Raw genomic sequence first — 16,982 nt, 5'->3', positions numbered from 1 at the left:
CGAGCCCGCCCCAGCAGTGCCTGGCCCCGCCCCGCCCCGCCCCGGGCGCTCCCGCGGCCATGCTGGCTGCGCCGCTCAGGCTGCTCCGCCGCTGCCGCCGCCTGCCTGGCCCGGCCCCGGCCCCGGCCCCGGCAGCGCCGCGCCCCGCGCCCCGCAGGTACGGCCAAGGCCAGGCCGCGATCCGGAGCCGGCAGCGCTGGGCCGCCCCTCGGCGACGGGCCTCCTCCTGCTCTGGTCCCCAGACCGGGGGGCCCGGCTCCCTCCTGCCCCCCCCGCTTCCCTGTCTCCTTCTCCTCCTCCTGGGCTGGAGGCCGGCCGGCGCCGGGTCTCTCTGGCTAGAAAACTTCCCGGGGGTCTGTGGTGACAGCAGAGCCGAGGGAAGCTCAGCGCTGGCCTTGTGCAGGCGCGGCTGAGCAAGTTGAGAGCTGTTGGCCTAGCGCTGCCGTTCCCAAACCGTGGGGCGCGACCCCCGACATGGTCACGGCATCAGCGGATGGGGTCGCGCGTGGGGGGCTGTGGCTTGGGAGCGAGGGGTTGGGCTGAGGACACGGGGTCCTGGTGAGAAAAGTTTGGCCTAGAGGCAGTGGGATACGACCCCGCTGCGGGAAGGTGGTGTCAAGAGTGCAAATGCTGCCTGGCTGGTTGGGGATGTCGGGGTCAGCAAGGGTGAGAGTCCGGCCTGGCATCAGTGCAGTCCCTTAGCTCAGCCCTGCCTTAGTTTCCCCACCATGTGACGGGGGTAGGTGTGTGACAGGGGAGCCGGTTCCTCCAACAGCCCCCGGGGTCTGTTGTGAGGACGAGCGTGTTAAAGCCCTGCTGCTGCGGCTGTAGAGATGGGTAGCGCTGGGCATGCGGGCCTGGGGGCAGGTGGGTGGGAAAAGAGCCCCAAATGATGGTGCGTTTCAGGGGAGGTTGTGGCGTGGGCTCAGGGGGCTGTGGGCTATGAGGGGCAGGGGCCTACGTCCATTGAGCAAGACATATTTTGCGGGGTGGACCGGTGGGAAGGGCACTGCCCATCCTGCCCTGTTGCCAGGCTGTTGACTGCCCCCAGCTGAGCTGTGACACGGCTCCCGCATCACAATGTGGCCCATTGTGGCCCTTTCTTCAAGGAGTCTCATGCCCAAGACCTGCAGGCAGCGATAAGTCACACCAAGGCCCCCGTGGTAACCTAGAGCTCAGCTTCTCTGTTGGCGACCGGAGCTTGGGTCTTGCAGCGAGAGGAGCCAGGGGCATTACAGAAACAGGCACATCTGGGCCCCCAGCCCAGAGCGGGGCCTTGATGGAGTACTAGCGTGTGCATCGCCACTCCAGGTGTCTGCAGCCCCCTTACTCTGCTCCTGGGACCTATGAAGCGAATTGATATCAATTAACCTGCGTTTCTCCTTGCAGGACTGTGTTCCTGAGAGGGGGCGTAGCCATGGCCAGTGGAGGGAAGGGTCGCCGGCTCAGCAGTCCTCGTTATACCAACCGTCTGATTAACGAAAAGTCTCCCTACCTCCTTCAGCATGCCCACAACCCCGTGGATTGGTGAGAGACAACGGTCCCTTTTGCTTTACCTGCAGCGGAGCTGGGTAGGATGGTTGAGGGTGGGGTGTTGAGCAGTGACAGCTGAAAAACTGTTAGAGGCTAAATGTCTCACGCTTTCTGTCTGGTAGCGCTGGGCTCTGCAAGTCCTTTCATTGCATCTGAAGAAGTAGGTTTGCCCAGGAAAGCTCATGCATTTCTGAACAAGTTAGTCTACAAGTGGCCACCCTGCCCTGTTTCTGCCTCTCTCGGGACAGAGATTTCCCATGTCTTTTTGTCTGCTGTGCTTATTGACCAGAGGCTTCAGGTGGTGACCATGCGCTGCCAGCCACCCAGACCTCTAAATAGTAGGGCTGTGCGAAACCTCGTTTTGTTTTGGTGTCCGTTTTGCCATTTTGAAGGGGACAGTGTTTTGTTTTGTTTCATTTCAAAGCACTGTCCTGTTCCGTTTCGTCGAAACGGTTTCAGCGCATTTTGACGTTTCGCCCATAGGCTATAATCATGAAAATGCCTAAAACTTTGTCATTTTTGCCTGATTTGGATGAAACCTGAGGGCATGAAACCTGCCAAGTTTCAAGGAGATGGGTGCAGAGGTTTCTCAGAAACTGCATCTTAAATGTCAAAACGCAAAACTTGTGACGCTTGCCGGCAGTGGCAGCCTCCTGTCGTCCGGCGCAGATCTGGGGCCCGCACCCCCGGGAGAGCTGCGGGGCTGTGCCGGACTCCTTCCGGGGGTGCAGGCCCCTGGATCTGCGGCGGATGACAGGAGGCTGCTGTTGCCACCTGGGACTGGCGCTGGGCACAGCACGCGTCCAGTACCGGGGAAGACTGATGCTGCCACTGGTTGCAGGCAGCAGTGGCAGCCTCTTGTCACGTGGTGCACACATCTGGGGTCCGCACCCCCAGGAGGGCTGTGGGGCTGTACTGGACTCCTCCCGGGAGTGCAGGCCCCCAGATCTGTGCCGGATGACACAAGGCTGCCGCTGCCACCTGGGACCAGTGCTCCAGGGAAGACTGATGCTTCCGCTGGCCCCAGGCAGCAGTGGCAGCCTCCTGTCATCTGGCCGGGTGGCAAGAGGCAGGGGAGAGCTGGGACTGTGCTCCGAGGAGCTCCGCAGCCCCATGGAGCTCAGCCTGGCAGCGGGAGATGGGGAGAGTCAAGGCTGCGCTGTGCCTCCCGGCGCCGGGCTGAGCTCTGTGGGGCTGTGGAGCTGCTCAGAGCGCAGCCCGGGCTCTCCCCAGCCTCTTGCCACCAGGATACTTCAAAACTCGAAACATTTTGAAACTTTTGAAACGTTTCGAGTGCCTCCGTTTTGTTTCGAAGCTTTTTGTTTCATTTTGATTTTGCTGTTTCGAGCTCGAAACGCGTCAAAACAGCTTTGAAATGAAACACTTGGCGAAATTTTGCAAGGCCCTACTAAATAGATCTTGATTAGTGACAGCTGCTCGACTGCTTGTCCTAGACCATGCCCTGACCCCATGTGATGCCCTAATGGCCTAAGCTTTTTTTTCCCCCCCCCTTTCTTTTCTCCCTAGGTACCCGTGGGGCCAGGAGGCCTTTGATAAAGCCAAAAAAGAAAACAAACTGATCTTTCTGTCAGGTAATGAGAGGCAAATGCACTTTGCTTTCCTGTGCATACATGTGTAAATCATGCCGTAAGCCCTGCTGCCTTGTCTGAGGCTGGTACCTGAAGGGCAGTCTGACTTCTGGGAGAAGATTGCCTTGAGGACCTTGTGCCTGAAGACTCTGTGATCAGGCAGTTTTGAATGGACTCCAGTCAAAGTTGGGCTCTGTCTTGGTTACCAGAGTCGTTGAGACAGGAGTTAGCAATTCAAATAACAAGTTGGCCTCAATTCTCTGATGTAGGCTTGTTTCCTACTGTCTGCTCTGCAGATGGCCAGCCTGGTGGAGACCCCATCAGTCCCCTTGGGACAATATTCCACAGTCTAACAGCTCTCATCGTTTGTGCTTCAGTTCAGCCGGGAGCTTTTCTTTAATTGGCAGTATGTATTTTCAGTCGGCTATTCCACCTGCCACTGGTGCCACGTGATGGAGGAGGAGTCCTTCAAGAACAAGGAGATTGGCCGGATTCTCAATGAGAACTTTGTCTGCATAAAAGTGGATCGGGAGGAGCGGCCCGATGTGGATAAAGTCTACATGACCTTCGTGCAGGTAAGGAGGGTGATGATGAGAAAAGGGGGGTGCGGTGGATAAGAAGCTGTGGAGAACCACTCTTCCAGGCACAGGTGGACACACAGGGTCTCCTGGGGCGGTAGAGATGATAGCTCATCTCTGACTTCTCTTTCAGGCAACCAGCAGTGGAGGGGGCTGGCCGATGAGCGTGTGGCTGACTCCCGATCTCAAACCCTTTGTAGGCGGGACGTATTTTCCCCCTGAAGATGGAATTTACCGAGTCGGCTTTAAGACTGTGCTGCTGCGAATTGTTGATCAGGTGTGTAGTTTTCTGTTTGAGCTTCAATGGTAGGTTTTGGGGTTCTCATTGGAAACAGAGCAGAGATCCAGGGCAGGGAAGTCAGATGGGCTGTCGGTATTAACACCGGCTGTTGGGTTGGGAGGGCTACTGGGCAGAGGCGGATTTGGGGACTCGGGAAATGGGGACATTTGGGCTGGGTTGAGGGGGCAAGTGAGTTAAATGCAGGATGTTGAGGCCGGGTAGTGAGAGAGTTCACCTGCTGTGGGGCCAGCATAAAGGAATAGGCTCAGAGCTCTGGAAGGTCTGAAGGACAGAAGAGAATTTGTATGGGGAAGGAGGCCTTTGGTAGATCCAGGGTCATGAAGAGCACAGGGAGGCCAAGAGCAGTAGGTGGGGCAGGACTGACCTCTTCCCTGCTCTTCCGCCTAGTGGAAGCGAAACCAAGAGGCCCTTTTGGAGAGCAGCCAGAGGATCACAGATGCACTGCTCACAAGGGCTGAGGTTGGCATCAGGGGCAAGGAGTCGCCCCCACCTTCATCTGAGGTGATGACCCGATGCTTCCAGCAGCTGTCCGAGTCGTACGACGAGGAATATGGCGGCTTTTCAGAGTTTCCCAAGTTCCCCACACCAGGTCAGCCCGATACCTTCTAACAGAGACGTCCCAAGAGCAGGGATCATCACTGGGCACAGACCTGACCCCAAGTACTTGCCTTTGTTGTATTCCAGTCAATTTGAACTTCCTCTTCACATACTGGGCCCTGCACCGGACCTCTCCTGATGGTGCACGGGCCTTGCAGATGGCTCTGCACACCCTCAAGATGATGGCCTATGGTGGGATTCATGATCACATTGCCCAGGTAAGAGGCATGGGGTGTCAGATGGTCCTCAGCGATGCAGTTTCTTGGGAGGACCATGCTTAGGTGTCTTGAAGCACTCTCCTTTGACAAGCTAGCTCCAAAGACAAAATCACTAGGACAGCTCAGTGACCCAGGGCTGAATTGGAGACTCGTGTTTCCTTTCTTTCTCTGCAGGGATTCCACCGCTACTCCACTGACCAGAGGTGGCACGTTCCTCACTTTGAGAAGATGCTGTACGACCAGGGGCAGCTGGCAGCAGCATATGCCAAGGCATTTCAGGTATGGCCAACGTAGCTCTTTCCCCGAGCAATTATATAGGGCTTTGAGACAGGGTTCCAAAGAACTGGCCGATGAGCAGAAGCCTGATCTTGGTGAGCAGGGCCTCTTTCCTGACAGTCGAGTCTGCAGCGTGTGTGTTTTCTGAGGTGAGGGGACAAGCCTGAGCAAGCTCTTTGGGAGGCTTGCCAGCTGTCGTCTGCCACTGAGGCAGACGCTGCGACAGACGCCGCTTTCATGTGGAGCCTGATTTCAGGTCCATGTCTCATGCAGAAACTCTTGGGCGGAGGTGTGGGGAGGCAAAAGCTGACTTCTTACTGGTGAAATGCTCATAGAGGACAGAGTTTGCAGCAATGAGGATGGGACTTCATTGTCACAGCAATGAGGGGACGTTGTCTAACTCCTAGTTACACGAGAGCATAAGTAAAAGTAACAGTCAGGCTCCTCTGTATGCCAGCCTGAGTCTCTTTGAGATACTCCTCTGGGAGGCAGGAAGGGCCCTGGGGAGCAGTTGCTGCTACTTTGAGGTTTCAAATGCAAGGAAGAGCAATGCTTTCAAAGGAGATGAGTTCTGTGGACTGTACTCTGCTCTCGGGGACCTTGGCATAAAACTTGACTAACTCATGGAAGCCAGCAGATTCCCCCAACACTAGGTCCCTCCAATCCCATTGTGGGTTTGATGTCCTGGAGCCCTCTTTCCTGGCTCCTCTGCTCCTCAGCTCTGAGTTAGCATGGCAGAGCCCCTTACCCTGACCCCTTTCTTGTGATCTGGAAATAAAATGCTCCTTGTCTCATGCAGATTTCTGGCGATGAATTCTTTGCAGATGTTGCCGCCGACATCCTGCTCTATGTTTCCCGGGATTTGAGTGACAGGGTAAGTCAGCACCTAAGCTCAGGGGTCTTTGTCTCTCTCCTCCCAGTCTCATGCTGCTGGCACTCTGGCTTGCCAGGGGTAATGCTTACTGCCCCAAGGATGGTCAGATCCTCTGCCCTCCCTGAAGCAGACTGCTTTGGGCTCAAACCCAGGTGCTGGGTATCCTCTGCCTCTACTGGCTTGGATGGATCAGTGATTTAGCCTGTGCTGTCCTTCTGTCTCATCCCCACACTACCCCTGGTGGCTGGACAGATTTCCCCAGGCCTTGTCTCTCCTGCAGTGCCTGGAGTGGAGGTTTTTCTGTAGCTCCTGCATATGTCCCTCTTTTTTATCCTGGCAGCACCTCTTGCTGGCTAGCTGATTCATTATTAGTGAGCACAGAGCATCTGGGGGTGGGGAGCGTTGCCATTTCTGCCCTGTGTGGGCTCTGTTCATGGGGCTGCTGTGGCGTTTCAGGCCGGAGGGTTCTACAGTGCAGAGGACGCGGATTCCTATCCCACAGCCAAGTCCAAAGTGAAGCAGGAAGGGGCTTTCTGCGTGTGGACGGCAGAGGAAATCCGGGCCCTCCTTCCGGACCCTTTGGAGGGGGACTCAGACAGGAAGACGCTGGCAGACATCTTCATGCATCACTATGGGGTGAAGGAGGGCGGGAATGTAAGCCCCATGAAGGTGAGTTGGGGGCGCTGGCCTGAGGCTTCGGGAAAGGAAGGGTTGCGGGGGACACTGGACTCTGGACCTCACTAGTGGATGTAGTGGAGGGGAAGATTCAAAAGCCAGTTGTCCCAGGTGCTAGGAGGTGCCACGGGGGGGATTTTGGTAGTCAGACATACAGCAGCCTGGAGGGGAGTGCTGCAGCGGGGTTATGGGAGGGAGTGAGGTGGGACTGAGTAGGTCCCAGGAGGGAACTGCATAGCTAGAGATCCTCAGAGGATGCCCCAGCTTAGGCAAGGCAGGTGGGGTCAGGTTGTGGCTCTCAGGGGTCCCCGAGGCTTCAGTGAGCAAGTTAGGTGTCTGGATGCACCAGCGCACATGTCCCCGGCACTGCCATGATGTAGCTGGGCTCTCATTGCAGGACCCATACAATGAGCTGAAAGGCAAGAACATCCTGATTGTGCAATATTCCCTGGAGCTGACAGCAGCCAGGTTCGGTCTGGAGCTGGACCATCTGAAGGCCATGCTGGCCAAGAGCCGGGAGCGGCTGTCAGAGGTCCGCACCCAGCGACCACGGCCCCATCTGGACTCCAAGATGCTGGCATCCTGGAACGGTGAGACAGGGCCTCTTCATCCTCCCTGTGGCTCAGTGACTTTTGCCACCATGACACAGGGCTTCCATTGCCCTGCAGTGACCTGTGCTGTGGTTCTACCCCCTGCTGGACATGGGCTGGGATCTTCCACCTCCAACTGTTGCAGGCTTTCTGCAGACTCAGGCAGCATCTGTTACACTTGAGTGGCCTTGTCAAGCTTTCCTCTGCCAGGGTGAGGCCTGAGAATATACAGAAGTCTTAAGTGGGAGTTGGGATTCAGCCTTTTATCACATGATTCCAAGAGCAGGGTCCCTGTCCTGGGACCTGCCTGCCCCTACTTTAATCTAGCTCTGCTGCAGTGTGTGCCTGGGAGGGGGCAGCCCATCCTAGGAAGCACTGAGGTCTGTGGAGAGACTGGTAATTGGAAGGCTGCTGTTATTAATTGCCCCAGCCACTAGGTAGTGAAAAATGGGCCAGAGGGGAGGTACAGAGGGCCTGGGTTCATCGCCAGCAGGGAGCAGTGCAGTCTAATTCCAGTGCTTTTGATTCTCTGCATGGGGCTGCCTGCTGGCTCCTCCGTACCTGTCATAGGAGGCTGCAGAGGGTGTTGGAGGGCAGCTGGCAGCCCCCTGGGCATACCGAGATGGGGGACTCTGGACAGGGAGGGTGGCTGCTTGTTCCTTTGCCCTACTGGGGGGGTTTGGCACATGGGATTCCCCTTCGGGGCAGCCCCACAGCAAGCAGGAGGTAACCCCAGACTCATTTTCTGCCTTTCCCTTAGCACAGCCCCTGGTTTCCATTGCACCTTCCTCCTGCTGCCCAGGGTCTACCCCCAACCCCTTCTGCTCCTGGTTGGGTGGGCTGCTGGTGCCATGAGGGCTCCGACCTCTCTTTTCCAGGTCCCTGGGTCTGGCGGGGGGCCCCCAGGGAGCATGGCTGAGGGGAGTCTTCCCTCCTGGGAAGGCACCTGGCAGACCGTTCCCCTGCAGGTCAGGCCCAGGGGTCCTCTTCATTCCCAGTGCGACTCTCCCCCTGCCCATGGTGCGGCTGGGAGAAGAGCAGGGTCTTTGCTGAGCAAAGCCAGGCTGGTTGGACCACCCTGGGCCTGTCCCCTCCCTCGTCCGGCAGGGGGCAGCAGAACCTTACCCGTGTTTTCAGTGCCACATCCTTAGAGGCTCCTTACTGCACGGGAACCGTAAAAGCAAGCATCCATGCAGAGCAGCACCGCAAGGTCGTGGGTTCAAGTCCCAGGCTAGGATCAGCCAGTGGCCAGCACTGATGCAGTAGGGTGGCATAGGGTGGCGGAGCTTAAGGGCTGCCTCTAGTATGTGTCCAGGCATCCCATACAAGCTGATAACCTCAGTGTCTCAGCTGCAGTTCCCTCCACGTAAAACAGGGTCTCCTGGCCAAGACTGTCCGGGAGCTGAGTCTGAGGGGCAGTTGTGGTGCGCTGTAGCTGTGGGAGAGCCTTTGCAGAGAGCCCGTTCTCCCTCTGGGTATAACCAGCATTTTGGAGCCTTTTTCCAGCCCCTGTCGCTGCAAGGAGAAGCAGCTTATAGTGTAGCTTAAGCTGATTGCAGGAGACAGTAAATGAGACCCCGTCCCACCATCAGCCTGGCAGGAAGGTTGTGGATGATAACTGTCATGTGAAGTAGGTAGAGAGTGAACCAAGCTTTCTGATCAGAGAATGGCCCCTGACCCTAGGCCTGAGCAAGTCTCTGCTTCTGTGTCTCTTCACTACACAGGGCTGATGATCTCGGGCTTTGCTCAGAGCGGGGCCATCCTTGGCAAGGAGGAGTACGTCAGCCGGGCCATGCGTGCTGCTGACTTCCTGCGAAGCCACTTGTTTGATGCCAGCACTGGGCGCCTCCTTCGCAGCTGCTACCGGGGCAAAGACAACATAATAGAGCAGAGGTGGGTGTGCAGCCAGGGTAGGGGACACCCTGGCTCAAGAGGCGGTGGTATCTGCATCCCAGCAGGCCTCTGGAGGGCAGGGGGGATAAGGAATGGATGGGGCAAGGAGGGGATCTGCCCTGGCACCCTCTCAGTTCAGGGCCTGACAGGCAGGGCTTGGAGCAGATACTTAGGTTCGTTTGGGCAATGACAGAGCTGCTGCTTGTCCCCAGAGCTAAGGCAGTTCTCCATCTGCCTGCTCAGTCTGTATGATGTGTCCTGCTGTATTTTGGAGGCCTCTGTCTCTGTGGCACCAGAACCTAGATAATTCTCAGGATTAGGTTCCTCAGTCTGTGCTAAGATGAGCAGCTGGGGGTGCCCTCAGTCAGGCGGGACTGCTGAGGTGCTTGCAGTGAGTGGAAATGTGTCTTGCTGGCTTCTCACCATCCTGACTCCATTCAACACCCTCTCCCTGCCTGCTGCCCTCAGCCTTCCTGCTGAGCTGAGCGCACTGTATGGGGATTCCTTTTTGAGTCTGTCACGTACCCACCAACAAGCCAAAGACACTGCTTTTTGTGGTCTGTGCCCAGCACCCCTCTGGCTGCCTCTACCACTGCCAGAACGGGAGGCTGGCACTGAAGTAGGACGCTGCTGCTGTGTCAGTTTGGGGAGGAGCAGACCCCAAGCCACAGGGGCCCCTTCTCCACTGATACCCTGGCCTGGGTAGTAAATGGAGGGAGTTGGCCTGGCTGGTGGGAGACTATAAATTCCCCTGCTCCTTGGGGCTGGAGGTAGCGGCAGCTTCTGTACATGCAGGCCTGTCTCTTGTGCATGTGGCTGGGGATAGATTAGTTCAGCTCAGGGGGGAAGGGCTCTGCCAGAGCTTGGGGGAATTGAGGACAAATCCTCCTGAGGTGCTTCCTACTCCTGCCTGCTGCTAAGTGATGCCAGGGACCCAGTGCAGGATCTGCTGCTCGTGCCTGTGGTGGGGGCATTGGTGTGCCTGGCCAGGATCGTTACCAAAGCACTTTCTGTCGCAGCCGTGCTCCAGTTGCTGCCCATAGGGAAGCCCCAGCGCGCTGGCTCCAAGCAGCTTCTGAGCACACCCTTAGCACAAGCAGGCATGGGGAAAGCACTGGCAGCATGCACCAGTGGATACAGCCTGTGTTTTGGGCCCCATGATGCTTCCCAGCCTGAGCCACAAGTTCCCAGTCTGCCAAATGGAGCTGACAGTCCTGAGATCTAGGGGTGGCACAGACAGCTGACCCCCACTGCAGCTTCCCCCTCCTGATGAAAAGCTTTCCAGCAGGGAAACTCAGGCCTTTGCTTTACTGCGGGGCTGTCTTTGATCTTGGCTAGCACCTTTGATGTCTCTGTGAGCAGCCAGGGCTTGGAGTGCCCAGATCAGTGCCCCACTGTGAATGGCTGAACACACACGCACACAAGCACAGGCCGTGTGCACACTCATGAAGCATGCACGTATCAGCTGAGCGTACACAAATGCAGGGACAGAGGGCACTTGTCCTCCCTGCAGGCACCCAGGGAACTAGCTGTACAGCCCTGTGCCGTGCCGCACCCTGGCAACGGGAGTCTCTTCAGCCTTTGGAGTAAACACAGTCAAGGCTGTGACAACAGGAGCCAGCAGCCCCAGGCTCTGGTGCTTCCTCTCTGCCCTGCTCCTTCCTAGCCACTCTTCTCCCTTGGGCAAACATAAATTAGGCTTGTGTCAACAGGGATTAAGGCAATTTCCACAGGGCTATTTGCCTGGTGAGCCACTTACCACAGCTTGGATGTCCTATTATGTGCCTGGTGGAGCCCAGCTGCTATCAGGCAGGGCCAGGGAGGGCGGGTATTGCTTCCTTCCAATAAGGGAATGCTGCTAGCAAGGTTGTTGCCAGCTGTTTGTGCCAGGCACAGGTACATGGGTGGGCATAGGATGCTGGATGGCCGCTCTGATGCCGTTCGCCCTTCTTAGCACTTTGGAGACTCATGATCTGACTCAAAAAGATGTGGGGCTTCCTCCTTTGTCTCTGACTCAGTGGGAGGTGTGGGTGCCTAGAAAGCAGGATCAAGCCTTCTGTACCTACTTTAGTCTGTTACTTTACAAGCCCCTTGGGGGGTACTTTAGTTGGGAGCTGCATGTCTGAGGAGAGACTCGGTGTCAGGTTAGAACCCCCCATTACTGGGTTCTCACCAGGTTTAAGCTGACCGAGCTCCAGTGCAGTCCCTGACATCAGCTGAGGCCTGGGCCCATTGCCCTTCAGGCATAAAGCAGTGGAGGGAGAAGAGGCTGAGTGTTTGCCAACTAGGCCCCCCATGGGAGTGGGTCTGGCTGGCTCCCTGAGCTGCTGGTTTTTTCCAGCATGGCAGCTCCACGGTCCTTCCCTGTTATCTCTGTAGCACCGTGCCCATCCAGGGCTTCCTGGAGGATTATGTCTTTGTGATCCAGGCCCTCTTTGACCTGTATGAGGCCTCGCTGAACCCGAGCTGGCTGGAATGGGCCGTGCAGCTCCAGCACAAGCAGGATGAGCTCTTCTGGGACAACAAAGGCTTTGCCTATTTCTCCAGTGAGGCTGGAGACTCCTCACTGCTCCTCCGCTTGAAGGATGGTAAGTGTGCTGCAGAGATGGGATGGGCTCCCAAGAGCCTTTAATGGAGTCTTTAATGTGATGTCAGGCCCAGCTCTACTAGAAATGCACCAATACGTCGGTCTGATGTCAGATCAGTACAGGTATAAAGAAAATTGGCTGTATCGGAAATTGGCCCAATGGGGCTGATAATTTTGCCAACAAATGCCCTTGCATGCGTGCAGCTGCAGCACAGCACTCAGGCAGTGAGGAGCACAGCTGGCAGCGTGGAGAGCTGCCTCCAGCTTGTTAGTCCATTGTGGTGAAAGGGGAGGGGGGAGGAAGAGGCGTGGGGGGGAGGTGCCGGGCAGATCAACCCACCCTGCCCTGTGGCAAGGGAGGGGGCAGAGGTAGGCGCTGTCAGGGTGGGGCAGGGCGCAGGACGGACCCACGGTTTGTCAGGAGGGGGGGGCGGCTCCCGCATCTGTACGCACCCCAGGAGGGCACGGGGAGGGTGTGTGCCCCCCAGGCGGGCTGCAGCTGTGGGCTGGAGCCAGGGCTTAAAAATTGGATATCGGTATTGGCCCCAAAAGTCTCTCTCAGTGCCCCCCTAAGCTCTGCTTGTGTGTAGCGCCGATGAGAACCTGGGCCTCGATTGTCCCGGGCTCAGTTGTTCTGTGCTTTAAGCAAAGATGGGGGTGCTGTGTTCGCAGCAGTGCCCACCCAGCTGCCCTGGGAGGTGACTGGCCTGACTGACCCAAGGTAGCTGGGATGTGGTATGTACCCCAGTACAACACCTTGGCTGTTATGGTCATCCTCTACCCAGCCTAGAGAGCAAGAGCCACATCTTGAAATGTCAGCCTTGGTCTCCAGCATGGCACAATGGGATGCTAACTCGACAGCTGCTGGGGCAGCCTCATGCCAGTTAGACAGGCCTTGGGGCTGCAGCTTCGGTAGTAGTCTCTGGGTGGGTCACGGTATTAGTGAAGCCAGGCCTTGGTGTCACACATGGACAGGCTGCATGGGTGACATGCTGCTGAGCCCCTGGGTCAGTGCTGCCCCTGTGGTACTGGGCGGGATGGCTGATGGGCTGTCATTTCCCCACAGACCAAGATGGGGCAGAGCCCAATGCCAACTCCGTCGCTGTCACTAACCTGCTCAGGGCAGCCTGTTACTCCGGCCATATGGACTGGGTGGAGAAAGCTGGACAGATCCTGGCAGCCTTTTCAGAGAGGCTGCTGAAGATCCCTGTGGCTCTGCCAGAGATGGCTCGAGCCACTGCAGCCTTTCACCGCACCCTGAAACAGGTAGGGCTCAGGCCAGCGTGCTGCGTGTGTTTGCGTGGGGGCAGGCACGTGGGCTGCTCTGTATGCATGTGTTAGCATTGGCATACATATCTGGGAAGGAAGAAGCTGGGGCAGACCTGGTTCTCGGGAGCTGGTGTAGGGACCGGGGGGGTGGTGACTCTGTGCCTGTCACCGTTGTCCTGATCTGGCTTCGGGATCAAATCCAGGTCACAGCAGCTCCAAGTGAGGCGGTCCTGCCTCCTGTTTTCCCAGTGGTCTCTCTGGGCCCTGCCGCACATTGAAATTAAAGCTGGATAGAAACCAGTTATAAAGTTATTACATGTCTTCAACCCCTAACTCTGTAGCTGGTTGGTTCTTTTTATAGATGATTTTGCATTTTTTATACGGTGATAATTACTTTGCATGTGCGGCTGGACTACATTGCACAATTTACCAGTCAGTTTTGTAATATATATAACGTGGCAGGGACTAAGACATCACAGCTTTGACCACAGAGCTCTGTCATGATGGGTGGTGACAGCTCAGGGCAGAGGGACTGAGCACTGCCTTGTTGTGGACATGGGAGGGGTGCACAGCAGAACCAGAGCAACTGCCCCATCACAGGCTGTTCCAGGGCCTGGCCACACAGTGCGGGCTTGGGAGGACGGATAACTGCAAAGTGTCCCCAGAGCTACAGTCACTGTTAGTACTTTGTGCCTTCCATCCATGCCCTGCAGAGCTCAACACAGCCAGACATTTAAACCCTGCAGCTCCCTGGGGAGGGCCTGTCAGCCCTCTTTGCAGCAGGGGATGCTGAGGCATGGAGCGGTTGGGTCACAACAGATTAGTGAGGGAGGTAGGAATCAAACTTGGCAGTCCTGCTACGCGGGAGCGTACGCCGGGCACAAAATGCACGTCCTCTCTTCCACTTTGCATCATTGAGGAATGAGCCCTTCCTGTCACCCTGACAGAGAGGGCCATGTGGACATCCCTGTCTGTCCTGTCTCTAGCCCACCGCTGGCTGGCTGACGTCTGAGGGAAGGGAGAGCCCCTTGTGCCCTGAGCCAGCTGCGTGCAGTGTTGAGAGGCAGATTGCCATCCCCGGAGCTTCTCTTCACTCTGCAGTTCCTCACAGTCCCATGAAGGTGTATGCCATGTGGGCATCCTCCCCTCTCTCCAGCCTCATGGCCTGTGCCACCCTCTGACAGAGGGAGAGGAGGCTGCTGTCCCTGGGGCAGGCTGGCTCAGAACTACCTCCTGACACCGTCCTCTGAAACAGCCGGATCTGGCCACAGCTCAGGACAGGAGAGTGGACTGGATGGGCCATGTCTGGTTGACTCGTAGTCTGTCCAGCTGTGTCTGTTGGAGATGACCAGAAATGTGTAATAGTGGCAAAGGTTGCTAATCGACAGCACCCTCCATGCAGACCTCCTCTCTCCTCTTGGGGCGGGGGGTGGAGCTGGGCTCTGATGCCCTAGGTCTGCCTCTCTCTACCATGGTCTCTCTTGTGCTCCCTGCTGTCTGCCTCTCCAGTTCTCCCCTGACGAGCTGCAGTGCAGACAGGTTAGTCGGGGAGCACCGAGAAGGCCCTTAGGGCTGCAGAGGGCTGGGTATGGCTCTCTGTGATGATCCAGATGGCGGAGCCAGGTGCTGAGCACTGACACACTCATGTCGTGCCGCAGGCCCGGCTTGCAGGAAGCCCCTCAGTGTCAAGCAAGCCACACACAGAGCTAATGTGCTCTTAAATGCGTGTGGGAGGTCACTGGGTGGTGACCCACTCCCCTTCTGTCTGCGTCCCCTGTGTCCCTGCTCAGCCTCCTCTGACTGCTTAGAATAATAACCTGGGGCTGCAGACTCACAGGTCAGTGAGTGTCCTCCCCTCTGGGAGCAGGGGCAGCAGAAGCCATCGCTTTTCTGATGTGCGTCGTCCTGGGTACAGCATGGTACTTCCTAGGCTGACGCATGACAGCAGCACACAGGAGAGGGGAGAAGGGGACAGAGCTGCTCTCCCAGGAGATGTCAGGCTAGGGCTCTGCCTCCCTTCTGCTCTCCGTTTATATAGATTGCCTGTTCCTGCCTCTCACTCCTCAACCCTGTTGCTGTTGGGTTGGAGAAGCAGAGCCCCCCTCTGTCCTGCAGTTACTGCCGTGCACATGCTTGCTTTGTGTCTTTGCTGCAGCAGGAATTCAGTCCATCTCCCAGCCTTGGGGGTTAGTCTCGATGCTGGGGGCACTTCTGTGGGACACAGTGGGGCAGGGACCGGGCTTTGCCTCTGGCCACCAACCATCTTTCACTATCCTCCGCCCCTGAGGCACTCACCTTTAATTCAGACAGATGAAGACTTCTGGAGAGGAGACCCTGCCTTGCCTTGAGCAGGACTAGGCCTGCACCCAGCATGAGGTGCCGTCCTGCAGGAGGTGGTGCTCTTCTCTCCGAGAGCAAAGAGGATGTCTGACCTGAAACCCTGGCTCTACCTTCTGTGCCTAGGAAGGCCCAGTGCGCTCAGCGCATTAGCCCTTGTCTCCTGGTGAGATTCCAGCTCTGAGTCCTGTTCAGGGATCCAAGTCCCCCTGCTGATCCACCTCTAGCCCTAAATGTGTCCATAGACTGGCCAATGCTGATTGAACAGCCGCTGTGTTTCACCCCAGAGGTGGCTGCATACCCACAGGGTGGGAGGCAGCGAGTCCCCAGTGGTTTGTGTTGGTCCCTGTGCAGCAAGTTGCAGTTCTTTGAGCAAATAAATGGGAGTAAATAGGAGCTGGTGGGGTTACGCTTTATTTACCCTAGCAGGGGGTTGGCCTAATGTACATGCAGACTCAATTTTTATGTCCCCCTCTGCAACTGGTTCTCTCCGGGCAGGTCGTTATCTGCGGGGACCCAGAAGGAGACGACACTAAAGAGCTGCTGCGCTGCATCCACTCCATCTTCTCTCCAAACAAGGTAGGGTCAACATGATCCTCCTGCAGACCTTGCTGCCCCCCACCCATGGTGCCCAGACACATCCCCCTTACTCCTTGTCTCCCAGCCCAGCCTCACTGTTCAATGTGTCCTGCTTCCCCAATGCTCCTTCCAGCTGCTGGGCCTTGTTCCCCTACTAGTGAGGAGGAGTTGCATAGCCTTCTCCCAGGGCGTCTCCCTGATGCAAAGAAATGGCACGGAGGCTCGTTCTGTCAGCCCATCCCCCGGAAGCTAATTGGTGCAGCAGCCATGAGCGCAGAGCATGTGCGTTTACCAAGGGCTCCCAGGCTGGGCCTGTTGCTCCCAGCGCCGCAGCCTCAAGAGAAACGCTTATTCCAGGCGGAACGTCCCCGGCCCGGCTGGCGGCACCAAATTGCACATGTATCTAGGTTACCACGATCGACTCAGCTTCTGCCTGGAAATGTAGCATCTTCTTAGCACCCACCCACACATCCTCCAGGCGAGAGCTTCAGCGCTCACCCAGGAGTTGTATGTTGACTCCTCTTAGTCCCTCTCCAGGGGAAAGGAGGAGCCAGGGTCTGATCCAGAGCCTCAGACACCCGCAGCTTTGCTCTAGTGCTCCAGACCCTCCCAGAACCAAGTCCCATGAACCTGCTCACCAGTTCCTAAGTTTCCACAAGCCCAGTGCTGGCCCCATGTTCCCGATGGTGCCTCCCTGCCCCCCAACCCCATACCTTCTGTGTTTTGGGGCCTGGAGCAGTCACCTGCCTGCAGCATGGTCCCCTCAGTCAGGACGGTTTGTCACTCACAAGGCTGCTTGCTGCAGTCCCTGCAAATGTTAAGCCAGTCCCCGGAGCATGGCTGTTCCTTTCAGTTGGGTGCGATCGTGTTGGCAGTCGCTCCTTCAGGGGGGGTGAGAACAGATTTTTCTGTCTCCACGGCTCCCCTCCCTCTCTGCTCATCACTCATGATTAGTGCCGTGTTGCCCGGCCTGGCCCTGGCTGGGAAGGAGCGCTGAGCACCAGCATGGGGAAGGACCCAGGCTGGGGCCGCCGTGCTGCGGTGGGGGAAGGAGCTGTCACTGTGCTGCGGAAGAGGCAGAAATCC

The 16,982-nt window shown here is 57.1% G+C and overlaps 1 protein-coding gene across 6 annotated transcripts in view; it reads left to right on the top strand.

Moving 5' to 3' along the window:
- The first annotated feature begins 56 nt into the window (after nt 1-56).
- Nucleotides 57-16,982, top strand: part of SPATA20 (spermatogenesis associated 20) — a 40,973-nt gene continuing 24,047 nt past the window's right edge. For all 6 annotated transcript variants that reach the window (XR_002092424.2, XR_009463824.1, XR_009463823.1 and 3 more), the window contains exons 1-15: nt 57-157; nt 1,390-1,527; nt 3,061-3,125; nt 3,543-3,697; nt 3,834-3,977; nt 4,389-4,590; nt 4,686-4,816; nt 4,991-5,095; nt 5,892-5,966; nt 6,423-6,635; nt 7,039-7,231; nt 8,956-9,124; nt 11,504-11,712; nt 12,778-12,977; nt 15,816-15,896. Coding sequence is in view for 1 of the 6 variants with exons in the window: in XM_019494365.2 (XP_019349910.2) it covers nt 60-157; nt 1,390-1,527; nt 3,061-3,125; nt 3,543-3,697; nt 3,834-3,977; nt 4,389-4,590; nt 4,686-4,816; nt 4,991-5,095; nt 5,892-5,966; nt 6,423-6,635; nt 7,039-7,231; nt 8,956-9,124; nt 11,504-11,712; nt 12,778-12,977; nt 15,816-15,896 (2,178 nt within the window). In the remaining 5 variants the exon portion in view is untranslated. The remainder of the gene's footprint in view (nt 158-1,389; nt 1,528-3,060; nt 3,126-3,542; nt 3,698-3,833; nt 3,978-4,388; nt 4,591-4,685; nt 4,817-4,990; nt 5,096-5,891; nt 5,967-6,422; nt 6,636-7,038; nt 7,232-8,955; nt 9,125-11,503; nt 11,713-12,777; nt 12,978-15,815; nt 15,897-16,982) is intronic.

This window comes from Alligator mississippiensis, chromosome 8 (assembly GCF_030867095.1).
Source record: "Alligator mississippiensis isolate rAllMis1 chromosome 8, rAllMis1, whole genome shotgun sequence".
NCBI lineage: Eukaryota > Metazoa > Chordata > Crocodylia > Alligatoridae > Alligator > Alligator mississippiensis.
The sequence above is the reverse complement of the archived record's forward strand: the minus strand, read 5'-3'. Positions and strand labels throughout refer to the sequence as shown.